Raw genomic sequence first — 25,644 nt, forward strand, 5'->3', positions numbered from 1 at the left:
ACAGGGACGACACAGACCTGAGTTAATTGTTCTGAGCACACATATGTTTAATATTTAATACACAGAGATAGAGATCAATGCGAGAATTTCCATACTGAACAAAGAGGATGGGTTTCAGTGGAGATTTACACAACTCCCTGTACATACGATGACAACACGCCACTGTTCACCGTCCCATCAACAGCCAGGCAGAGAAATGAGAGAGATGAGATCTGGACTGAACCCTCGACACAGTTGAACTCCTTTTGTATGTGGACAGAATTGGACCTTAGAGCCCCATCAGGACTCTTATAGAGGCGACTCATTGTGACATGTGAAGCAACATGTTTTAAGCAGCAGCCGGGAGAATCCCGGCTTCTGCAGGGGGTTGGAAATAATTTGACTATTTGTTCCGTGTATGCTCATCCTGACTTGAACGCCACACTTTTGTGTGAACTTTGACCTTAAACCGAGGCCTCAGCTTTCTGCTTCCTCGCAAACCGTCTATCAATATGTAGATGCATAAAACAGAGTCCCTGATTGTTAATGGACTGCCAGATGGCTGTTGGTAAGACTGATGTCTACATGCCAGTGTTGCCTCTCCTGCTGCTGCTGCTGTTCTTTTTCCTTATTTTTGTGCATTTTGGGGCTTTGCTTTAAAATGAGGTGGAGCTTTCACTGATGACGAACTAAATGGAGGAAGATGAGGAATAACTGGGGCAGATGCAGGAAGATTGAGGTAAATATAGGAAGAGATACAGTGTGCTTACGGGGTGAATATAAGGTTGATACAGAGAAGGGAGGTAGTTATGAGGCTGGGTTACAAAGCTCATGAATCATTACAATGCCCTGGGTGGGACAGAGACAGGATGGCAGGCAGGTTTCTAGGTTTTAAGGTCTGGGACAGGAGGGGTATAATAGTTACAAGGGACGATACACGGCTTTAATGGTCGTTTTAGAGCCAAAGGGGGGACTTTTACATGACCGGGGGAAAATTACAAGGTTTGGGTGGCTGAAAGCTTCTGGGCGGGAGAAGAGATCTCTTTAAGGAGATGGGTGGATGCGTGAGGTGTTAAAGCAGATGTCAGGTGTCACTCGGGTACATAAGACACCTGCCAGACGATGATGTGGCTCCGCTCAGCTTTGCACAAAGTAGGTTTGTTCTGCGAAGCCCCACCACCACCATTTTCTCCTTCCTCCGTCTCATCATCCTCTCCATCGCCTGAGAAGAAAGAAAAAACAAAGCAGAGCCATGAAAACATGAAAGCAAACTTCGTGCTCAAATAGTTATTATTTCTCTACATGCGCTTTGTGTACTTTTTGAAACAGTTTCATTCATCATAATTTGATATGATACTATTGTACTTTTCATGAGTCTAAATACAATCATGTTGTTCTTTCAGACAGCTAATCAGCTTTGCTGTTTAAGCAAAAACAAAGACCGTCTGCTGTTATTTACAGGTGATCACTTAACCAACTTACCTGGATGGGCTGCTGTGGTAAAGAAGCAGGCATGAGAAAGTACATAACTATGCTGGTGACATGGATTATAAAAGGCATTTCCTATTCCACTAGGTTTCTTTAACCTTTAATTAACTAATTACGCATTAATTGCTAATAAATGATCCAAGTCCAAGACCATTGCAGGACCAAACGGAAAAAGTACTATTTCCAACTTCTCAAACCAAAAAACCATGGCTGCTAGGGGTGAGTGGTTCAATCCACGTATCAACAACACAAGTACCAATGCTTTTATTGGTATTGGACCGATACTAGTGCCACAGGATCAATACTTTAATTTGTGAAAATGGAAAAATAAATAAATAAATAAAACGTGTGTTAATTATTCCAGTGGAAAGTAAAAACCACAGTGATTTATTAGCCATTAAAATGTTTTCAGAATTTGGCAAATTGATTAATCGCAAATTGTGACACACTCCCCTCTCCTACATAAACTAGCTTTAAAAGTTGTACCTTTATTAATGTTGGGTACTTACCTTACAATATAAAGTGCCTTGAGGAAACTGTTTTTGTGATTTGGTGCTAAATAAATAAAACTGAATTGAACTGAATAAGTTAACAGTAGGAATATCGGTATTGGTATCGGCAATACCGTATTTACTCGATATCAGATCGATACCAAAATATGCAGTATCGGATATACGCACTGGTTTCAGGACAGGTTTGAATGCTCACCTATGCGGAAGTCGATGTAACCCTCGCCTCCACTCAGCACCAACACGTTCTGAACACTCTGCGCCTCCGTCTCTGTGGGAGCTGTGGAGCCCTGTCCTTCTGATGGACTGTCCAGCACACTGCCATTTAGGGTAGCCAGGACATTGCCTGTCACCAAAAGAAAAAGAAAAAACAGGAAAGAAAGATGTTACTGTAAATGACATTAAGGATTGAAAGTGTCACTGATGACACCCTCACAAAGTAACAAAAACACAATCTTTCTTTAACGTCAGATTAATATATCAGAAATAAACGACTGTTGAAGTCGATCTCTTAAGATCCTGAGCTAAAGTTGCAAGAATTCTTAGTAGACTTTAAAGGTTTGGAAAGAAGCAGAGCTTAGATAATAAATAGTCACTAACATTTTGAGAGCGATGGAACAGTATTATCACAGATTTGTGACGTCTAGATATGTGTCTTTTTCCATTTAAGACAAGACGTGTAAATTTAAACATGCCTATTAGTGCACAGTCCATTTAAAATTCAGAAATAAAGGGAGCAGAGATTCAGGCCTACCCGGCACAGAGACGAAGAACTTGACAGCATCACGGTGTCCATGGAAACAGAGTTGGGCCTGTGCCATTGAGCAGTAGGGGATGAAGCTGCCGCTGCTCTTCTCAGAGCCATCGTCGCCGTACACATGGATCACCCCGCCAGAAGATGTAGGTGACACCTTATTGGCTGATAGAGTGAGAGTAAAGGGTAAGAGTACACGAGTAACACGTGTTTGTAAACAAATCACATTCGGTAGCACGACATCATCAAAAAAAATTGATTTTCCACAGATCAACTGAAAACAAAGGATTTTTGAAAAAAAAATCTCAGCTCGCTAAAAGACGCCCGCTGCATGCAATGCATTTGTTACGCACAAAAATAAACAAATCATAGACATGCAAAACAAATCCCGAGTAAAAAGCTGCTTTTAAAGTTCAGCAAACTGTGAAATCCTTGCACACAGTGTACTCTGAGACCTTCAGCTAAACTGTTGCACTGCTGAAAGAGCTGGACACGTACCCTCGTAGAATAAGCACATAGCAGACAACGTTTAACAGCATGCGCTACATTGTATCAGGAGACACGGAGGCTCGACCGGGTGAAAAGGAGGTTAGGAGCGCTCCCACTTACCCCTTAAACCCAGGAGCTGTCCCCGGTGAAGGACCACCGCTACGGGAGGCGGAGGAGAGTGGAGGGAGAGCGGGAGAAAGAGCACAGCAACAGTAACAGTTACGACGGAGAGTTTGCGAAAGGGGTGAAACCACAGAGGGAAGCAAGAAAAACAGAAGGTGGAGAAAGTTGGGGAGCTGATTGGGAGAAGAAGAAGGAAACTAAAGAGAACGGATAAAGAGTGCTGCGGTAGCGGGGTGTTTGTGTGGACAAATGAGCCAAATTCGGCCACCTAATGAATTTCCTTTACGGAGGACATTTGACAAGATTGGGTTCATGTTAAGTTTACTGTAGTCCTACCTGCTGAGCTTCAGATTCAGCACACATTCAGTTTGTTTGTCTTCATTCACTGTCATCTAAATTTCATTGACACTCTTTTTTTCTCTGTCTTTTGCGTAACCTCTGTGCTGCTCCAGTCCTGCCTGTTTATTACAAAAAGAACTGGCTGAGACCAAAAACTGCATTTCCTCTAGGAGCCACTTACCACCAATCGTAGCAGCATGATTGAAAAGGACAGATTTTGGAGCGCATGCAAGTCAGACTTTAGGAATTCTGCTACTTAAAATCATCATCTCACGAGGCTGTCCTTAACTTGAAACTTGCAAAATCAATTTCATTATGAGCGTATTTTGCATTTAAGGTAATTACGCATATTAGTTCCTGATAGGTTGTCTATGCTTGAATTTGTTTTGTGGGCTGTTGAGGCTCTTTATACCAGGCTATAAAAGCATGTTTACAGATCTTGTTTACTGCTTATAGCTGAGGGTGGAGCTGGTTTGCATGGAGATGCCTAACAAGTGCATTAAACATCTGCTTTGACAGCGTGGGCAGGGTTTCTCTGTAGTGAGTATGGTTATTACGCTCGTGGTTTTTCCTCCCTTTGTGTTTATAATGGCTTCCTTCATGAGTAATATAAGTCAAGTTGTGCCCATTTGGTCAGTTTATAAGTTCTTCCTTTATTTTGTAAAGTGCTGTTGTGTTTTTGATTTACCTTTTAACATTTTGGAGGGTAAAATAAAGCCAACTTTATGAACTGTACACCTGTGTCTGTATACTTTGGGAGCCTGGTCCAGTACATCAAATGTAACAAACATTTGCTGACAGGTTATCCAGATATTCTGCTGTGTAAACCACCTAAAACTTCAAGTATTTATGACAAATAATCACCTCTGATCCTTTAGGCACCAAAAAATAAAGAAAAAAGACTCATACTCTCTGTCAGTGGGATGGAGATGATGACACCGTTTCCTGTCCCGACCCAAAGACGATTTCCACCAATCAGAAGCGCTGTGATTCGCACAAAAGAGAATCCCAGCTTGCCGGTACCTACAAGACACAACCAGAGTGAGTGGGACGTGGCACAGATCACATGCATCTCCAAAAGTTAAACGTCACGCTTCACAGAACAAACTAAGATAAACTCACCCAGCATCTTGCTGACGTATGGCTCTATGTCTACATCCTGGAGGTGCTGGTGCGTGTGCGCATGGTAGAGACGCAAGGTTGAATCCAGTCGGATCGACACCCAGACTCCATCACCAATCCAGGCTAGCTGCCGTACCTGACTCTCCCTCCGAGGGTGGGCATCGAAGGACTTCTGCAAAACAGAAAGGATTTAGTGGTGTTTATTATATTATTACAACTAAAAATAACACGTCTGCGGCACTGAAGCTGCAGACGTTTCTTCGGCACAATGATGCGACAGCGGGCTCGTGCCTCACCTCTATCTGCATGCTCTTTGGCTGAATGACGTGGATCTTGTTCTTGTAGCCGCACCACACTTTATCGTGGACGACGGCCATGCAGCGGATGGAGTGATGAGGTCGGCCGAGGTCCATGAGGTGGTAGTTGGACAAATCCCACTGGCCATCTGATGACAGAAACACACACATTAGCTAAATGTGTTTCTGTGAGTTTTTGCACATCTCTGCTTCATTAAATGAGGTAAATAAAGGGGCCGTCCCTGTAACTGTCCTCTTGAAACACTTTGAATCACAGCCTGTTAGACAATTGATGAATCTCAGACAAGAGATTTCTCAAGAGCTGCCGGGCTAACCTAGCTAACAATAATACTGTGAGTTGGGGTTATTTATTTATATAAAATCAATATATGGAAGAATTAATACAAAGGTAAATAAACATAGAAGCAAATGAAAACATTTTATAAATTAAATCGTCCCTACGTTTCTTTCTAATGTGCATTTTGGTCCCTTTTGTGTCATAGTAATTTATTAATGGAGTCATTTATTGAATGCTTTCTCTATCTTTGATTTTGACTCTACACACACATTGAACTGGTGGCAACGCTCCAATTCCACCTGCAATCGTAACTTCCCCTAACAGACTAACGTCTGGTGTATAAGATCTCTGTTAAAGTTCAATTACCCTCCGATCTGTGGAATATGGCGAGTGTCCCATCGGCAAGGGCAACCAGCACACGGCCTTTCACATGCCTGCAATTACAAGGAGATGGAGATAGCTGGACAAACTGAAACTCATAAAAATAAAATCCTTGACTCTGCTTACAGCTACATATAAAAATAAGAGATGCATTGATTTCTTTTTCTTCTTCTTACACCAGACTGAGCACTGAGTCTTTAAGTTTGATGGAGTGGAGACACTTCTTCCAGTTTCCCACAGCTGAGTGGACATAAAGCCTGGAAGGAAAAACAGAATCAGGTTACTCCCGAGCGCACAGAAACTATAAGATGCACAAGATTTATGTGTGTTTTAGCTGGAAGGCACAAGGATAAAGGATAAAGTAATAGTAAAGCTGTTATGTTTATCAAAAATCATCCATCAAATGTTGATTTAAGCTTTAACTTACTCTAATTGACTCCAATGACTCTAATTTTCCCAGGGTTAAAAATGCTGAAAAACGCCATAAACTGCTATAATAGTGGACACTGTGAGGCTTCAGCAGACATTGTGAGTGACTCACCAGCCATTCTGGGCCCCGAGCCACATGGTGGGGGCCACGCTGGTGTAGTTTTTGGTCTCATCACCTCCATCCTCTGACTCTGGAGGGTGTGATGTTTCCTCCTTGGACTGGCCTGAGCTCCTGTGTGGAAAATTCAGAGTTTCAGGTTCCAAACAGGGAAGTTGTTGCTCTTTTGATGGCATGCTTACAGTAATTGTTTCCTTCCCTTGTCTAATAACATGCCATTTAATTTATCCTAGACAATCCTGAGGACTTCCTCCTACCTATCAGAGGCATCTGCTGGGCGAGGCTGAGGATCAGTGAAGACGTGCTCAGTAAACGGTCCTGGAGGTCCAGATCTCATTTCTGTGTTGCTGGCCGTTGACTCGGGAACTTCTGTGGCCTCCGTGGCTTCCTCGGCTGATTGGGCTGGGTGAATCTTCCCATTCATCGGGTATCCACCATTCATCGGTGGAGCAGTGGGAGCTAAAGCAAAATGACACTATGACATCCACACCTCTCACTTTCCTTAACAGTACATGAGCGAAGGAGTATCTATCATGCGCCCACCTTGTCCTTTGTCCATGATTGGCGTATCTGTGCGAGAGGAACAGTTGCTGCGTGCAACGCTGCAGTTGGTGGCGCAGCCGACTAGAGTGATGCCGGCCAACATGCCCTCCACGCTGCCGGTGTCCTCTCCTCCCCCTGCTCCACCTTCACCTGGATCCAACACGATCTCTCCGGCTGGATAGTCGTTCTCGCTGGCAGCTGTGCCACACACACCCACAGACCCACACACAAGTACACATTAACATATGAAAATGCAAGAAACCCAACATTTACCGCAAAGCAACAAGAAGTTGTTCGAACATCTAAAAAAGCAGCACTTCCACTCTCACCTGGCACGCTGGAGATGCAGAGAACATGGGCATTGCAGACATTGAACTGGTCAACCAGTGAGCCGGGCTGGTTGGCATCGATGATGACCACCTTGCTGGCAGAGTGGGTGCTGGTGAGGATCCACACTCGACTGCTCATTGTGTCTGTTTCCTGGAGCTCCTTTGACTGAGGGAGCAAAGGAAAGAGGAGACAAAGATGACAAAGAGAAAGAGCACAGATGTCTTTAAATGATCACTTTTCCTTGATTATGGTGGAAAACTTCACGAGGACTTCTCACAGAAGAGAAGCCTGGTGCTGCACTTACACTGGGATGCTTAATGTGATGTGGATAATGCGGATCTGCTGTTGTTAAACTACGTCTCAATACCTGACAACAAAAATGGCATCTTAGACACTTTCCTTCTTTACTCTGCACATCAGATAAACATGGAAAACCCAGTAGAAAATATCACTTCATTGCAGACCAGCTGTGTTATACATTTTCCTAGAGTAGCAACATGAAACAACAAGCTCTGGTTTAACTCTTTCCCCTCGTAAAGACGACATGTGACGACCTCCCCTTGACCCTTAATGATAATTAGAACAGATTTGGATTCTTCAAATACAGCAGACATGAAATATGATAGAAATCACTCAGTTACACCAAGTACGTGTTCAAAGGGGGAAAGTCCTCTCCACCCTGAAGAGGAGGTGTGGCTTGTTTCCAAACAGCAGCACATGTGACCATTGTCTCAGTGCTCAAAGAGCCACATACACCACACTTTTTTTTAACTTATTGTAAAAAACCAAATATTTCTATAGTATGCGGTGAAAAAATAGGAACTTTTCTGTCATTTAACTTTTTTTTTTTATTACTTAATTACTTATGGCCTCAGGTCTGTATCAGTAGAAAAAGATGTAAAACTGTAAAAATACAGTAAAAAGCCCCAAGTTAAATAGTCTTGCACATTTTCCAAAGCTGTCCAGTGGGCCAGATCTGAGGCTTTGAGATGCTTTTATTTCTTTTTGTTTCATAAACGATGGGTCAATAAAGGAAGCACTGAAGCACCAGTCATTAGTATTTGGATAACTCAGCCTGCTCCTACAAAGGCTGCTGGACAGATACTTCCCTTAATCCTTCTAAGCAGAATTAAATTTGCACACAGCCATGACTCATGTGTATGCTATCTAGAATAGTTTTGAGCAGTTAAATGCATCTAAACATTTTTTTTTTTAGACAGGAAGACAGGAAACGTAGGGAAAGACATCCAGTAAATGGCCTCACTGCACATTTCCACCCAGGCCTCTGCATTAGCTTTATAGAATATAGATCACCTTGTCTACTCGGTGAGCTAAACCAGCACCAGCAGAAGTATTTTTAGACATACTCTAAATGGCTGAGGATAATTCTTGCACATATTAACTTATAGTGTTCTGCGTTAGCCAACACGAATGCCTGTTTTGAAAGTGAGCTGTAATCAGCTGCAGATTGGTTTCTTAGTTGCTCTACCTTCCTCTTCTCAGGAGACGTGTGGTTCTTCTTCTTATCAGCTCCGTCTTCCTCAGCGTGCAGAGGGTCGGTGCTGCATACTGGTGCTTTCTCCAAAGTCTCCTGGCTGCTGACTCTCCATCCTGTCAAGTCCACTCCTGCTGCACACCATAGCTACACACACGTGCACACACAGACACACAGGCATAATAAATACATATATACATATTATATTAATATATGTGGTTTCTAAAAGCAAGTAGTGACCTTTTTAAAAATGATTTGGAGGCTTAATGTGGCTCCTGGTGCAAGAGTCATAATTTGGGTCTTATAATGTCACCTTCAGATAGAATAATTATTTATACCTAAACAAGTGGAGTGCATGAATAACAGAGTTTATCACAGAGAAATTCAGCTTAAGTGCTTTATGATGACTCTGTGAGTGTGGGCTGATCATATTTGATTGGCAGTGACTGAACACCAGCTGTCACCAGATCCTCATGAAAATATCGCTCACAGTGAGAGCGCAGAAAAAAAAAAACACAAACAAATTGTGACACAAATGCTTGAAAATGTTTTCAGGGTAAAATAATGTGTACAGTCATGTAACTTTGGGTCATGAGTCAGGCTTTTGAGTGATGTGGAGTTCATGATGTATTCTTTTGATTCTTAGATGTGATTTGTGCTCTAGTTCTATATTTAGTCTATTATGTACAATATTATTTCCTAGTGCTTTGAGTTTTGTTATATTCTTTCTTAGTTCTCAGTTTTTCTTTAGATGATGTCTGTTTAATGTTCATATGTCCTGTTCTGGGTCTCAGTGTTTATGTTTCCTGTTTACGGTCCTGAAGGACAAGCTGGAGAACTCAGGAGTGGACCATCACCTCACTACCTGGATTCTGGACTACCTCACCGACCGACCACAGTATGTGAGGACTCAGGGCTGTGTGTCGGACAGGGTCGTCTGCAGTACGGGGGCCCCACAGGGAACGGTTCTGGCTCCGTTCCTCTTCACCATCTACACTGCAGACTTCTCCCACAACTCCACCCAGTGCTTCCTGCAGAAGTTCTCTGATGACTCTGCAATAGTCGGCCTCATCACTGATGGGGACGACAAGGAGTACAGAGGACTGACTCAGGACTTTGTGGACTGGTGCCAGCTGAACTACCTCCAGATCAACACTAGTAAAACCAAGGAGCTGGTGGTAGACTTCCGCAGGCACAAACATCCTCCACTGCAACCACTGAACATCCAAGGTATGGACATCGAGGCTGTGGACAGCTACAGGTACCTTGGTGTTCATCTGAACAGCAAACTGGACTGGACTCATAATTCAGATGCCCTCTACAGGAAAGGGCAGAGCAGGCTGTACCTGCTGCGGAGACTCAGGTCGTTTGGAGTGGAGGGCCCACTCCTGAAGACCTTCTATGACTCTGTGGTGGCCTCAGCCATCTTTTACGGTGTGGTCTGCTGGGGCGGCAGCATCTCTGCTGGGGACAGGAAGAGACTGAACAGGCTGATCCGAAGGGCCAGCTCTGTTCTAGGATGCCCTCTGGACCCAGTGGAGGTGGTGAGTGACAGGAGAATGGTGGCTAAGCTGTCATCCCTGTTGGACAACATCTCCCACCCCATGCATGAGACTGTGACAGCACTGAGCAGCTCCTTCAGTGGCAGGCTGGGGCACCCACAGTGTGGGACGGAGAGATTTCGCAGGTCTTTCCTCCCCACTGCTGTCAGACTCTACAATAAAGACTTTAACTGATCAAACACACACATCCACACATGTGCAATAACACTAATGTGCAATAATCTTTTCTGGCATCGTTGTATTTTTACTCAGTTGTATATAGCATTTGTATTCTATTTTTATCTTATTGTATATTTTATTCTATTTTATTTTACTGTATATAGTATTTTATTTTATTCTATTCTGTACAGTTGTGTACTGTATTTATTCTTATTGTATTCTAATTTTTGCTTCATAACTTTTGCACTGTCCACTTCCTGCTGTGACAAAACAAATTTCCCACGTGTGGGACTAATAAAGGTTATCTTATCTTATCTTTAGTTTTGCTAGCCTCTCACCTCCTTAGTTAGATTCTGTTCACCTGTGTTTTATTTCCCCCCGGCTGTTTCCGCTCTCTCTTTTACCTCGTGTGTATTTAAGTTCAGTTTTCCTCAGCTCTTTGTCGTGTCCTCCACCACAGCTGTGTGTCTCTCTGCCTTCTGTTCAACTTAAATACTTACCTAGTTTCTGAATGTGCAGAATGTTTTTAGTTTTTCGTTATTCCTGTGAATGATCAGCATTAAAGGTTGATTTTGAGTTCACATCCTGTTTTCGCACAGCTAAACTTTGACATTTAAAGTTTTTCATATTCATTCTCATTTGTTTTCCCCCCAGTATTGATCACTACAAACGGTTAATTACGACATACAACATGTCTCGAGATCTCCTTTACTGAAAAGTCCATTCTTGGTTTGCGTGACCTGTGTGCTTCATGGGCAAGTCACTAGAAAATAACTTTCCCCAAGAATGCCATCAACCTCCAGCAACCAACAATCATTGTTCCTTTACAAATGGTTGCCAGATGGTCACAGAGCAGTCTCAGGGCCTGTGTGACTGGGGTCTCATTCACCATGGTTGTCATATGTCCACAATGGCAGGCAAGTTAATGTCACATGGTTAGTGGTTATATTTCTACAAAACCTAAACAAAAAGACATTTAACAACAGATCTGAGGTGTTTTTTGTTTTTTCTTCATCCCTCCTGATTTTCTCCCACCTTCCTGTTAGGATCCTTCTCCACCAGAGGGCGACAGTAAACTGGGACAGGGACATTCTTCATGCGGTTATCCTCTTTCTCGTTGGTTGTCTAAAAGCACAGGTGGGAATTTGTCAGGAGAAAAGCAAAAGCAGGGAATTATCATCTGGTCTCCAGTTTTACCTGACACTGAAGAAAACGAAAACATTCCCAGTTTGTGAATGTGCTGTAAACACGTACAGCACATACACAGCAAGCATTAAAGGAAAACTCCACTGCTTCTCTCCTATCTGCAACCCTGTGAAGCCTGAACCATGAAATAATTGCCAGAAAATTTTTATTTTTTAAAAATGGGAGGTTTTTTTTAACCTATAGAGAAATGTTTTTTAAACGATATGAAATATCAGTTTGCATACATGACTTTAAGTTGTATAAATTTTGCTACATCTGGCATTTTTGTGTATTTTATTGCTCAAAGTTTGTTTCTCTTAAACAAAGAAAAACATATAAAGGAGGTTAGGGTTGAAAAAAATCACAATGATGATGTAGATGTCTAAAAATCTAATGTATAAAATATAAAACACTTGGCATTACAGGGGGCTAACACAATCTCAGCTCCTATTTCAGTTTCCTGTTTTTCCCAGGATGCCGCAGGGCTGTCCCCAGAGAGCATGTGCATTAAGCATGAGGTGAGACACATAATTTTAGGGAAAAATGTGTTTCACCGCTTAGTGAAGCATAACACCTCTATAAGGAGGTCAAATGACTGGCACAGTAAATATACACAGGTGCAAAACAGTGCAGCTCTCTGCCTGAAGTATAATCTTTACACAGCTGCTAACTTTTGTAGCTGTACTTGAAAAATCATAATATATTGATATAATTCTGTTAGCAAAAATTAATGTGAAAAGGGGTAAAATGAGACATCTAAACATCTCGGGTTGACAAAACTCTGCCTTGTGACTTAGTGACTGTGAGTATTTTTCCAAGTGGATTTTTCCTTTAAGAGACTGAAATAATGCACAGGAGTAACATCCATATGTTAAGTAGGGCAGGTTGAGACAGACAGAGGTTAAAGGTTAAAAGGTTGCAACACCACTAGCAGAGGGAGAGGAGATCAGATGGAATAAACTCCACAGGAAGGACTTCATCAAAGAGCAAGGTGTGTTACACGTGTATGTTTTCGAAATACAGCTTTTTCTGATTTGCATCATGCTGAAAAACAAAACTATTCATGCATTTCCAGAGGAACAGTAAATGTACTGTACAGTGGCAACCTTTTCCTCACAGAATAGTCTTTTTGTTAAAAGCCTTCACTTGGAGGTCTCAAAATAAAAGTCTTTCTCAAGTATCTGCACGTCTTTCCTCTGCTATTAGCTGTCCGCTGCTGTGTAGGGGTCAGAGCTTTGGTTGGAAGGTTAAAAGGGAGAGGAAGCCATAAAGGCGCATGCTGGCACTCTGTCGGTCTCACTTGCCTGCTGCCTCTTCAGCGGGCTGTCCTGAGCGCTGTCCGTCTGACCACCAGTCTGTGGGAGACCAGAGTTAGAGCCACCTGCCTACCAGCACCTTCTGCCCTCTGGCCTTCAAGCTGCACAGAGTCAACCTTAAAGCCCGCTGGCCGAACTTTAAAACACGCCTCCGTGCTGCGAGCTCATGCTTAAAATCAAACACTGAGGGTTGTCGGCTCGTCTCCGTGCCAATCAGTTTTAAAATCAACAAACCTCATAAAAGCCAGAACCCGATTCCTCTAACAATTATATGCAAAAGTATATCCTGATACTCTCACTGCCCACTTTATTAGGTACACCTGTTTCCCCATGGCATCTTCCACATGGATCTCTGTACTTTTATGCATTTAGACACGGCCAGATGAGCTGATCTGAGTATTTCACAAACTGATGCTCTACTGGGATTTTCCCACACAACCAACTCTAAGGTTTACAGAATATGGCCATAAAAAGAGGAAATATCCAGTGAGCAGATATTTTTCCATCATGTCAGTAAACAGGTAGTTTATTAGCTAGTTCAGCTATGAGTCAGTCATGCTGTCCAGCATGTCAAGCAAATGCTCACTAAAGTACCAAAAGCGTTTAAACCACAGCTGAAAATATTTCCAACCGTCTTGTTTACTTCTGTTGGGTAACTTTAAACAGCTCTACATGTATTAGCAGATAAACTTCAAAAGGACTACATGTTCTCACTGGCTTTTGCATACTTTTATTTCCTGTTTTTAAAAATGCCAGGTAGGGCCAACCACTGATAATTTCACTTTGAAGCTTGGGTAAGCAAATTTAAAATCACTGAATGGAATCTTCTCTCACTGACAGCATGCTGTAGAATAATGCTCAATGCCCTCTGCTTTCATGTATAAGAATTAGCATTAAAAAAGATGGATGTATAGTTTCAAATGCGATCCAGTAGCTGTTCAAAGTTCAGAAATGACTTCAAAGTTGTCTTGATGCATGCTCAGTCATCAGTCATCCAGGTAAGGAAATCCCAGAAAGTTGATTCTGTTCACGCATCCAAGTGACAAAACGTTTCTCCAGCTAAAGACGCTGCGTCCAGATGAACAGAATCAAACTTCTGGGACTTTGAATATTGGTTTTTCCAAACTTTTAGTAGCACACGTAATTAAGGACTACTAAGAAATTCATTCAAACCCACTAAGTAATTGGCACACTCATTTAATTTGGAAATAATATGGAACCTGGAGTTTTGCACAACTTTACAAAGGATTTTTTAAAATCATTTTAAGTATTCACCCTCTTGGCAGTCAATGCTTTGTTAAAATCCTATGTTTCTCTTCATGTGTGTTTTCTTGTTCGCACAGACAGCACTCTGGGTACCTGTTTGAATCGAGATGGCACGCTCCAGCCGCAGGTCTGCATGATGCCGTCATCACGGCGCACGTGCTCACGAACCTGCCGGTACTGTTCACGGCGTTGCTCTCGGCGGGCCAACATCGCCGAGTCACTGAGGAGAGACGCAACACCGTTACTGGCCAGTCTGGAAGAAGCGGGAGGCAGGGAAGGGAGGAGAAGAAAAAAGCGAAGCGTTAGCAGCCTGGCCAGCCAGCAGCAGGAGACAGAGAGAAGAAGAGATGAAGAAGAGAAGGCAAGTAAAAGCAAGTGCAATAACTACTGCCAAGCGATCTTCTAAAATGACTAAAAGTAACGTGCAGTTTAGTGTTTTAAATCATAAAAGAAGAAAATTGGAGGCTTCTGTGTCTGTGTGATTGGGAGGTTGGTGTTTTTGTGGCTTTTGTGTCTTTACCAGACAAACATTTGTGGTCAAAAAACTGCGTTTAAGGGGAAATAAAATAGGTCTGAGCTGCACTTGTACCAAAAGGTGTAATGCACCTAAAAGGCATGTCAAGACCAAAATAACCAATCTCTATTGGAAGCATTTAAAAACACATCTCTCTGCTGATAATATACACAAACTTTCTGCACGTGGCCACAAGCGAGCGAGCAGCGAGCTGTTTAGCAGATAAGCGTGGGGGTTTAGTGTGATGCGTGATGTGGGGAAGGTCCGCTGCCGCTCACTCTTCAGGGAAGAACTCCAGGGTACGGTTGGAGGTGGAGATCTGACACATGGTGTGGCTGCGTCTCTGAGGGAAACCGGCCGGTGAGGGAGATTTGTAATGGATGTTGACGTTGTAGAACGGCCGCTTGACGGGCGGCGGGCTGGATGATGAGCTGAAGAGACGTGCGAAGCTAGAAGATGGACAGAAAGAGAAATTTGCTTAGGATATTTCTTTTTCTTTTACATCGCTATATAAAGTTGATTAAAAGCAGAATCTCACAATTGCCAGATGGTAGACTTCTTCTTCTCTTGGATGGGAGGATTCTCACGGGATGCTCTGAGGGGGAAAGAGAGATGAAATTAAAATAATAATACTACTTATAAAAGTTATTTATAGTACTATAATATAACACTTTTGAATAACATTATAAATAGGGCACATGAAGTGAAAACAACTGGAAAGTATAAGAAAATGACAAAAAATGAATAAAAACAGTTAAAAATGCCTTAAAAAATATGATGATACTCAGAAAAACCACCTCAGAAAAACAAGATATTCAAAGCAGTACTGACACAGAATATGGGTTCACATTTAGGGAAAACTTTGTGTGTTGACTTTAAGCCCAGAAGCATTTCACTTCCTGTTCTCTCAAGTCTACCTGATCATCTCTGTCCACCGTACGGCCTCCTGCAGCTCCATCAGTCTCTCTTTGTACTGGTTTCTCTCCATCAGCACCCGGGCCATCTCCATCCGGGTAAATCGCCGCCGCTGGGTCATTGTCATGTCGCCGTCTTGCATCGGCGATGAAAACTGGTCACATGAGAGAACAGAGACCTGTTATTAATTTGGAAATCGCTCTCTACATCAGCCTAAAACTAATCTGTGGCACATGCACGCACTGGCCACTTTATTAGTGGCCACTGTGTACAACTCTGATTGTTGTACAGAGTGCTCCAGTAGAGCAGAAAAGCCAGTTTGTTTACTATTGGAAAAACTTTGACTGTTCTACTGTCTCAATTTGTCTTGCAACATTTGGATGGTGGGGTCAGAATTTGGTGTAAACAATAGATAAGAATGGATCCATCCTGGGTAACGCTGGTGCTGGTGGTGCACGGTTGTGCAGCCGACAAATCTGCAGCAACTGTGTGATGTTGTCACGTCAATATGGAGCAAAATCTCTAAGGATTGTTTCCAGCACTTTGGTGAATCTGTGCCACGAAGTAATAAGACAGATCTGAGAGGATAAGATGTCCAAACCAGTACTAGACATTTCAGTCTGAAAGCTAACACGTGGCTGAAGACTTTCTATTCTGCTTCTCATATTTTTATAGAGACATGAACACATCAGTAGTGCAGCCTGAGGCAGGGGCAGTTCTACTCACATCATCACCAACTTCATCCTTGGAGTCCCGAGAAGCCCCCAGAGCCTCTGCTCGTAACCTGCAGCCGACAAACAAAAACACAGAGATTACATACTCCTCCAAGACAAGTACTAAATAATAACATTTAAAATCAATAAAGGGCTAAAAATGCTTATTAGCTAACAGATATACAACAGTTAGATGTCAGCATGTCTCATTAGATCATTTTAACCATTTCTGTTGCTGCAGGTTGATTTTATTGATTTATTGATGATCTTAAAGGGAATTTAAACTACTGAAGTTTAAATGACACAAAAGCAAGCACAGCATCCTGTGTCTGTGCAAGGACTCAAACATTTGTTGCTGTTTTTACCTCTTGAGTTCTTCTTCGAGTTCCTTGATTCTGGCATCCACCTTGTTCTTTGACTGTCTCACCGCCTCCAGCTCCTCCCTCAGTACCTCCCTCTCCCCCGACAGCTCGTCCACTTTGGCAATAAGGTCATTTTTGACAATATTTAGAGCATTTCTGCCAAGCAAAGGACAGAAAAGGGATGTAGTGGGAAACTACAAGCTGCAATTTCACATTCACACGTAGAGTTTTGGTCTAAGAACATGTTGTATAAGAAAACAGGAGGTACACATGATTAAGTGTCTCAATACTAAAAACAAATCTCTCAGCGTTTCCTTTGAATGAAATGCAGAAAGGTTGTGACATTAGCATCAGCAGGCACATATTAGGCTTCACCGAGTCTCTTACTTGGTCTGTAAGAGCTGTTTGTTCTCTGCCAGCATGTTCTCCCACTCCTTGCTCATCCCTGAAACAGTCACATTCACATCGCTGTTACTCCCCCACAACAAAAACCATAATTTATTCATAAGTCGATCTATTCAATCGATTGATGAGAAAACCGTTTATGTGGTAACGCTGCTTTCAAGGCAAACCAAAGTAAGTGTGGGACAAAGGATGAGTTTTCATATAAGAGGTTTAATAAGTTATTAATGGGCAGATTAATGGTTGAAGCTCTAGTATTAACAACAAGGACAAGTCGAGCTAACAAAGGACTTATCTGTAAAATATATTACTATTACATATTGAGAATATTACATCACCAGAATATTACATATTGAGCAATCTTACAAATAACTCATTTTTCATATTATTTATGTCTATGTAGATTTTTTTCACCCTGAACACAAAATCCAAAGTAGTTGCTAAATTATAGAAATTCAGGGTTGATCTTTTAATTAGTTTAGTATTAGTGTTATTGTATTGAAAATCAAACTATTTATCGATGTTTTTGCCCAAAATGAACTGAAAAAAAAGAACAAAACAAAAAAAACACGGAAGCAAAAGCAATGTGCAACATAAGCAAAGCACACATCGACTCAGAGAAACTCTGAGACATGAGAACGCATCAAAAACAAGCAAAACAAAAACGCTGATGGGTCTTTATAGGTGTTTACATTTAGTGGATTATATTATATACTGCAGTAAAGGGCTCAGGGATTAAAAGTGTAAGTTTTATGTTGTGGTGCGTGATGTGACTGCAGGGATGGAAAAATAACTCCTCAGTATCAGGATGTCAGTTTGAATGTTTTAACACTTCTGACAGCAAATTTAAAATGAGCTCAAATTAACTGAAGAATTTCAGCCTGAAGAAAAAAAGAAAGTTTTCACATCATTTAATGCAGACCTGTGAAAAAACTAAGCAGACCCCATGATTCAGTAGAAAAACTTTTAACAGCAATAACTTGAATTAATTGGTTTCTGTATGACAGTCTCTCACATCTATGCGGAGGATTTTTGGCCCACTCTTTTTTACAATGTTGCTCCAGGTCATTGCAATTTGTGAGGATTTGTTTATGCACAGCTCTCTTATGGTCCCACCACAACATTTCAGTCAAAACCTTGAGTCTGCACTGGACTGGTTCATTGCAACACCTTCATTCTTTACTTTTTCAGCCATTCTGTTATAGATTTGCTGCATCCCCCCCTCCACCACCGTGCCTGACAGCTGGTATGAGTTGTTGGTGCTGTGCAATATGAGAAAGTATCTCCATACTTGTTCAGCCTTCTTGTAATTGTACTGTCATTAACGGTAACATTTAACATGCCTATAGACGCCTATAGAATTTCCTGAGACATTCACTCATGGCAAGATTGGCATCTGTCTTGAATGTTTTCATCTTTCTCACTGTAGAATGAGGAACCTTAAGTTGTTTGGAAATGACCTTTTAACCTTTCCCAGATTGTTGGGCAGCAACATTTACTTCTCGAAGATCATCGGTGATGTCTTTCCTCCTTAACGTTCCTCCAGACCAGCAAACTGCCAGAACCTCTGCTTCGATGGAGGCGCTCACATTCGCCGATGATCAGTTAGTCAAGTGCATTTGCTTGGCAGCTACTGACCCTCGTAATTCCCACTGAATCACAGGGTGATTGAATCGCATAGTTCTTTAGAACTGAACACAGTCATATGAAAACTTTCTTTATCACATGACCGCTTTTGAGCTCATGCATTTCTTAATTTGTTATCATTGCCTGATTCTCTTTTGTTATTATGTCTTCCACTATATATACATTTAGTATTTGTTTAATAAGAGCTCTGCAACATCTCTTTAACACTGGATTATTTTAATGTTCTATAATGTCCGAAAGATTTACTGCAATTACCAAAGGATGATAGAATTTCAGGCATATGAGGTATAAAAAAATGACAGAAAATATAAATAAGAAGCCACATAACATAAACAAACGGAGGGATGTGAAAGCTAAAGCAAATGTGAGCGCAGGCATGGGGCGCCTTACCTAAGAAATCATCAGGGACTGGAAGCAAAACAAGGAGAGAAGAAAAGGAGACGAGAGAAAAGAGGAAAGGGTGAAGATTAGAGATGGAAAAAAGAAAAGGAAGAACGGGAAGAGAGGAGAGAAGACGCTGATAAGCATTTATTGATTTGGTTTTTAGGCATGGCTACAGAACTAAAGGACAATCTGACCTTTATATCATCAAATCTATTAGAAAGACCCACTGAAAGGACCCACCACTGAAAACCTCACTGAAAATTAAACAGGGATGGCTTGTAGTAATAAAATATTATAAAAATAAAATATTAACTGCTATTTCACCGCTACCTCACAGCATTAGAACTAAACCACTGCACTGCTTGCTAATTGACACTTGTCATCTACTAGCATAGCATCATAATAACTCCAAAGTTACTTTGTTATCAATTATATCCACTGATTAGCATCTACTTTTAAAAGTGGATTTTGGAAAGTAGAGAGGAGTTGAGAGAGTTAAGAGAAAACAATACCAACCAACGTGTGTTCAGATACACACCTGAGAACTCGCCTATGGGTGTCACCGGCAGAAGCACATAAAAGGGGAAAAAAAGAAATGGGCGAGAGGTTAACAGATGGACAAGGAGACGGGGTCAGAGTGCGCTTCCTGTTTCTGCAACATAAAACTCAGGGATAGTGAGTCAATACTGATACACAAAATCTTCCAGAATCTCCCAGTGTGAATGAGCCCAAAAGGGGGTGCGTGTGATAGTGAGCATCTAAACTGATTAATGTGAACATAAGTGACAACATCTGTTCAAATATGCTCCATTTACTGTTCCTCTGCCCCTAAAACTGCTGTAAAAACAAGAGCAAAGTATAACAAAGACAAACAATGAAAGAAAAAGTGCATGGATGTGCAGGTGGAGCCGGGGTGTGAGATTGTATTTTTTTTAGGATGACTGTGGTGATGCAGACGTGTGCTGCAGCGCCCCATGCAAGACAAAGAATGTAAAGTTAGTGCAGCGGCAGATTCGCACAGCCTCGCATGGAGCTCGGAGCCTGCAGTGCAAAGAAAATACAAATGCTGGCTCTGTGTAACACGCACACAGCACATGCATCTGCCCTTATTTTCTCTATTTAGAGTGCAATAATATGGCATATTGGCCTGTTAGCTTATAGTAAAAGTCACCCCGGGAGGACGAGGTGAAGATGGCGCTTTTATTTGTTTTCAAGTATCTGCTTTGAAGTAAATTATGTGCTGCTGACCAGCATTGCACTTTCATGGGAAAATGATTTAAATTTCAGGCTTTAGGGCTCTTGGATATAATGAATATATCAAAACATACTGAAACCAGAATCCTGTTCTTACCTAGCAGCTCAGCACCTGCATCCACATCCCCAATGATGTCCGACTTGGCGTCTTTGATCTCGTGATAGAGAGAGTCTGTGTTGATGCCGAAGGCCTCGTTAACTATGCCCTGGGAGGGGCTGAAACACATGAAAACACATTTATTTTTCACATGTTTATTTATTTAATAAATACATAATATAATGCTGTTGACACGCAGGACTAATCCATCAAAGCTCTGACCACCTAAAGGATTTCTACATCTGTTTTTGTCTGTGTTTTAACAAGAAAACATGGATGTTGATATCCTTTTACACTGCGTGCTTAAAGCAGCTACACTGTTGCTTGTACCTGTTTCCTCCTCCATAAATACGGGGGTCCAGACACATATCCAGCTCCGGCGTAGAATCGATGAGCTCCTGAAACTCGGACCACTCGTCGCTGCTTCCCATACCTGGAAGAGCAGAGCGCCGAGTGTGGCTGTCTGAACGTTTTTGTGAAAGACCCTGAGCAACTCTGCAATCTACTGACATTTTATACAGCGTAACTTCAAACCTCTGAACTGAGGACAGGCTCAGTGACATCCTCTTACCGATGCTGACATTCCTGGTTTCCTGGGAAACCTGCACCTCCATATTCCGGCTGAGGCGTTTAGCGCTTTTCCTGCGGTTTCCAGGCCGCGTGACGTCAAAGTCGTGCCCGTGGAAGCTCTCGTTGATGGGGGTGACTGTGGCGGACGGGACAGAGGAGGTGGGTGTGTTGGACTTACTTCCCGTGCTGCTGGGTGTGGCTGCCACCGAGTCCGACTCTGATCCGTCCTCCTTGGTGAGACACAAATGACATTATATGAGCATCATGCAATGAAAGAAGGTCGGGAATGTCTCTTACTTTGCTTTCTAATTGTAAAGTTGGGAATTTTCGGCTGTTTTGTTTTGGGAATGGGTTTCAACATTTATCTTAGATAATAAATAGGTAAAGTAGGGCTAAATATGTAAGGCAAAACACATTAGACTCTTGTGGATAAAAAAATTATGTTGACTCATTTAAATTGTATTGAGTATATTAAAATTGCTTAGTTCAAGGAAATTGGGTTTCCTTGGATAACATATGAAGCACTGTATGCTGTCAGTTTATACAGACATTAATAAACATGAGCTTAAATTTTGTGTAAAAGGGTAAACTAAAACACGACACAAAAAGCAGCTTCACAACGCCACAGTAAAATAATCACACAAGAAAAAACTGCATGAAGCCAAAAACAAACATCTAAATGCGGTCCCTGCTTGCTTGGGTCAACATACCGTTTATTCCTAACTAATTAGATTTTAAAAAACTGAGATTTCCAATGCAAAATTAATTTCCTCAAAAGTGACACAAGCAGGCGTGGGAGGGGAGGTGGTCCGTGTGGGTGCGGCCGGCAGCAGTGATGCCAGCCTCTCCCCCTTTCCACTCCCCAGGCTGCGATTATGGTCGAGGGAGGAGGACAGGGCCATTTTCTGTCCCACCTGGTAGGCGGAGCTGAAGGTAGAGTGGCCGAGCTCGCTGACCTGCCAGATGTCTTTCCCGGGAATCATCCTAGCCCCCCCGAGTCCCCCACGTACCATGCCATCAGGGTACAGGCTCAACGATGGTGGGCGCTCCGCTTTGCTGCTGGAGGAGGAGACACAGAGGGGGTGGAGAGTAGGTGAGACTGCCTCTTGGTTATTTCAGTGTATTATATTCAATGCCCTCCCCCCCCGCTGGAGTGCTGGAGCTCACTCTGGCAGGCATATAATGCAAAGCAAAACCAGTTTTTTAAGTCTATGCCTGGGTTAAACTATAGCCCAAGAATGTCAAACTCATTTTACATCGTGGGCCACATGCAATTCACTTTGATCACAGTAGTGAAAACTCAACCTTTTGTCAATTTAAAGACTTTTTATTGCACCTTTAAAAATCCAGAAATATCTTAAATATAAGAAAAAGAAGTGCACTTCAACAGTTAAATTCAGTTTTTCTACAGGATGAAATGCTGCTGCATGAAATCAAAGAAACAAAAATGCATTTCTATCATTAACAGTAAAAGAAAAACAGTAACATTTTTTTCTTTTAATAGTCTGTTACCTGTTTACTTTAGAGTAGTATGAATGGCATTGGTGGAGGTCTTTATCAGTAGGAAAAGCTCTAAAAACGGCTCTATGAATATATAGTTAAAAGTCCAAAATCTATCCCCTCCTTCACCCCTGCTATAGACACACTCTTGTTAATGACTCTTTGTTAGTGACTCTGCATTCCAAATGTGAAGCCGGCAGTTAGCTTAGCTTAAAGTGCTTAAAAAATCCACCAACTGTTTTTAGCTAGCAGCAGAGGCTCCACATCATGACCTCCAAACACTGGTAAAACAACAGACTGGTGGTTTAACACTTGGCTTTTGTATAGATTGAACCCATGTAAACTAATGAGTTTTAGATGTGCTATAGCTTTGTTGCTGCCTATGGAAAGGTCCAGACTAGCTGCACCATGTGTTTGTGTGAAGCTACACTAACCTTTGGTTTAAACGTCACAATTACTGTCCCGACACGAGAGCACTGATCTCACTAATCCCAACAAAAACACAAATTCACCCAAAAGCATCCAAAGAAAAAGCAACCCTGGATCCTGATGTTGAAAATTATATATAATATGGACAAAGCAAAAGACAAGCAGGACAGGCAGACAGACAGACGGGGGACAGACTGACTGGCAGAAACACATGAGGGAGAAAGAGGAGAAGGTAGGTGGAGATATCGGGAAAATATGCTTTACATGACCCTTGATCCATTCCTTAGTCCTTAATTTAAGATTGAAGTACAAAATCACTGATGCATCCAACATAATAAATAGATGTTTAAAGCATCGGTAACTAGCAAATTAAGTGCATTAGGGAATACTTTCGTCCATAAAGTGCGAAAGCGCAGCAAATATACGGGGAGGGACATTTTTAATTCAGACTCGAAGCAAGCGGAGCGAGGCAGTCGAGGAATCATGTTGGATTTACCTTTTCCTCCATGTGTGTCGTTGACTGTGCAAACAGCAGCACAGAGAGCAAGACAGACAAGACAGACACTGATTAGAGAAGGACAGGAGACAGGAACATGCCATGACGCATAGCACAGCACAAACACACACACACTTTTACACATTTAGTTAAACTACAGTTTGTTTCTTTTTTTCTGCACATCTTCACTGTCTTGTCTTTAAAACTGCTTCAGATAATCAAATGTTCACTTTATTAATGCTGAACACCCCAGCAGGACTCCTATAACCACCTACAGTGGTGAAGTTGATGAAGACTTGCAGGATTGAGATGCTTTTCATTAGACACTGTAGCTGAATTGACTTTAGAGATAGACGATACACAGCGGCATGGAACGCTTGGAGCACGACTGGTCAAAAGTCCTGTAACTGCATAACTTAGTGAGGAAAAAATGAGCTGAGGTGAAGATGAAACATTCTCTTTAACATTTAAATCTGGTGTTTTAACTTTTTGGTGTTTAACTTTTTCTAGTGTCTCAGTTTGTTGGGGCTCTGGCTCATTCACAGACACGGTTAAGAAAGGCAAGCGGAAGCAAAGTCCTTTCCCAGCAGCTTAATGGTAGTAAGACAATTAAAGTAATTGATGCCCCCAAAAAAGGAAAAGTCAACAAAAACACAGCAAAGTCAATCAGAGCCTCGGAGAAATGGCAGCTAGTGACAATCCTGGAGGTTTGGTTTAGTTTAGGAAGAAAAAGAAAACTTTCTGGAACAATTACAAATCAAACCCTTGTCTCACTTCAACCCTTCAAGGAGATTTAGCAGATTCTGGAGCACAGATATAATCGTCACAGGGAAGTTATCAGAGGGAAACCTTTCCTGCATACTTAACACAAAGTTCTGCATCAAAACTTTGCAAATGCCAAAAAAGGAAAGGGGAAAAAGGGTGCAGATTATCACCATGAGACCATCTCTGCAACTGTTCAACACAGGGTTGAATCAATAATGTTTTGGATTCATTTTGCAGGCACTGACATTGGACATCCACTTGTAGAAGGACAAATGGATTCAATTAAAAACCTGCAAATATATCACTGTTTAAAAACCCCAAGCTGAAGGTTTTGCTATGACCCTTATGGTCATGTAACCCAAACATCTTTCATCATCTTTCGGTAGACTTCAAGAGAACCTGCATACAAGAATCTCACAGTTTGACACCTTTTACAGGAAAACTAGTCTAAAAAATCTAAACTAAAAGATTGGTACTGCTGAAAGCAAGCTCATCATTTACTCAATTAATTATTCACAGTATCAGAAGTCTGGAGCAAACTTCTTGCATGCCTTTCACTGTGGGTATTTTATGATTTAGTGGACGTATTGCTAAAAGTGACTAATCTGGAGCTTAGATAGGGCAGCTACACCAGATGTCCCGCTCCTCTTCTAGCTGTCAAGCCCATGGGATTGGCCCTGGCTCAACACGACAAGCTGGCACATAAAAGTCAAACTTCCTTTGTTTTTCTAATTATTTTCCACAGAGCTTCATAATGACTGTTGTGTCTGTTTGCACATCGCCTCTCCTCTCTGTTAGCGGGACACACCAGCTGTTCAGTGTGGCTGATGACAAACAGCGCCAGCTTCAACACAAGAAATGTGCTGCAGCACGAAAAGCCTGATAGATCTGTGCAAAACATAATCAACAACACGACAGGGGGGGAAGGGATAGTTCAGAGCCACAGAAAAATGCAGGACAATTACACACACAGAATAAAAATGAAAGAAAAAACAAAACACTCACGATCGTCCACAGCCGGTGCCTTCTGATTGGCTGTTACTCCCCGCCTGCTGCATTTTGGACCGCTCTATGTGCTCGACGTACGTCTGAATCATCTGTGATCCGAGACATCAAGAACAAAAAATCTTTTGAGAACAACCGGAGAACAGGGCAATCTGGACTGAGGGAATGGATGTAGCGTAGAAGACAATATCTATCTTACTTACACTATATTTTACACTATTTGTGTATTTATGGTAGTTTTGTTTATATTGTCTTGTGGTGTTATGTAGCTAAAGTTGTGCATTGTGAGTGTAAAAGCCCAGCAAGGAATAAGAGTTGAAAATTAGCAATAGCTATAAACGTCAGTTTCATGCTCCATATTGGTACCATGCTGTAGTGCTAATGCTAAGTATTCAGTCACCCTTCCAGAT

General features: G+C 41.9%; 1 protein-coding gene across 31 annotated transcripts in view; it reads right to left on the reverse strand.

Annotated features, from left to right (window-relative positions):
• Positions 1-22: 22 nt before the first annotated feature.
• The window catches only part of mapk8ip3 (mitogen-activated protein kinase 8 interacting protein 3), a 32,945-nt gene continuing 7,323 nt past the window's right edge, over positions 23-25,644 (reverse strand). Inside the window, exons 4-35 of one of the 31 annotated variants that reach the window (XM_025906876.1) lie at positions 25,235-25,326; positions 23,465-23,488; positions 21,954-22,098; positions 21,004-21,269; positions 20,800-20,928; positions 20,470-20,588; positions 19,657-19,668; positions 19,125-19,142; positions 17,073-17,130; positions 16,689-16,841; positions 16,337-16,394; positions 15,613-15,764; positions 15,234-15,290; positions 14,974-15,144; positions 14,275-14,401; positions 12,904-12,954; positions 11,450-11,539; positions 8,688-8,840; positions 7,503-7,565; positions 7,198-7,363; positions 6,869-7,081; positions 6,583-6,784; positions 6,320-6,439; positions 5,955-6,035; positions 5,764-5,831; positions 5,100-5,248; positions 4,804-4,975; positions 4,591-4,704; positions 3,340-3,378; positions 2,731-2,895; positions 2,176-2,322; positions 23-1,201 (exon numbers count right to left, since the gene is read on the reverse strand). In XM_025906876.1, coding sequence (XP_025762661.1) covers positions 1,071-1,201; positions 2,176-2,322; positions 2,731-2,895; positions 3,340-3,378; positions 4,591-4,704; positions 4,804-4,975; positions 5,100-5,248; positions 5,764-5,831; positions 5,955-6,035; positions 6,320-6,439; positions 6,583-6,784; positions 6,869-7,081; positions 7,198-7,363; positions 7,503-7,565; positions 8,688-8,840; positions 11,450-11,539; positions 12,904-12,954; positions 14,275-14,401; positions 14,974-15,144; positions 15,234-15,290; positions 15,613-15,764; positions 16,337-16,394; positions 16,689-16,841; positions 17,073-17,130; positions 19,125-19,142; positions 19,657-19,668; positions 20,470-20,588; positions 20,800-20,928; positions 21,004-21,269; positions 21,954-22,098; positions 23,465-23,488; positions 25,235-25,326 — 3,705 coding nt within the window. In that variant the 3' untranslated portion in view covers positions 23-1,070. Of the gene's footprint in view, positions 1,202-2,175; positions 2,323-2,730; positions 2,896-3,339; positions 3,379-4,590; positions 4,705-4,803; positions 4,976-5,099; positions 5,249-5,763; positions 5,832-5,954; positions 6,036-6,319; positions 6,440-6,582; positions 6,785-6,868; positions 7,082-7,197; positions 7,364-7,502; positions 7,566-8,687; positions 8,841-11,449; positions 11,540-12,903; positions 12,955-14,274; positions 14,435-14,973; positions 15,145-15,233; positions 15,291-15,612; positions 15,765-16,336; positions 16,395-16,688; positions 16,842-17,072; positions 17,131-19,124; positions 19,143-19,656; positions 19,669-20,469; positions 20,589-20,799; positions 20,929-21,003; positions 21,270-21,953; positions 22,099-23,464; positions 23,489-25,234; positions 25,327-25,644 lie in introns of all 31 variants that reach the window. The other 30 variants (XM_025906879.1, XM_025906870.1, XM_025906878.1 and 27 more) reach the window with 30 other exon arrangements.

Source organism: Oreochromis niloticus, linkage group LG4 (assembly GCF_001858045.2).
Source record: "Oreochromis niloticus isolate F11D_XX linkage group LG4, O_niloticus_UMD_NMBU, whole genome shotgun sequence".
NCBI lineage: Eukaryota > Metazoa > Chordata > Actinopteri > Cichliformes > Cichlidae > Oreochromis > Oreochromis niloticus.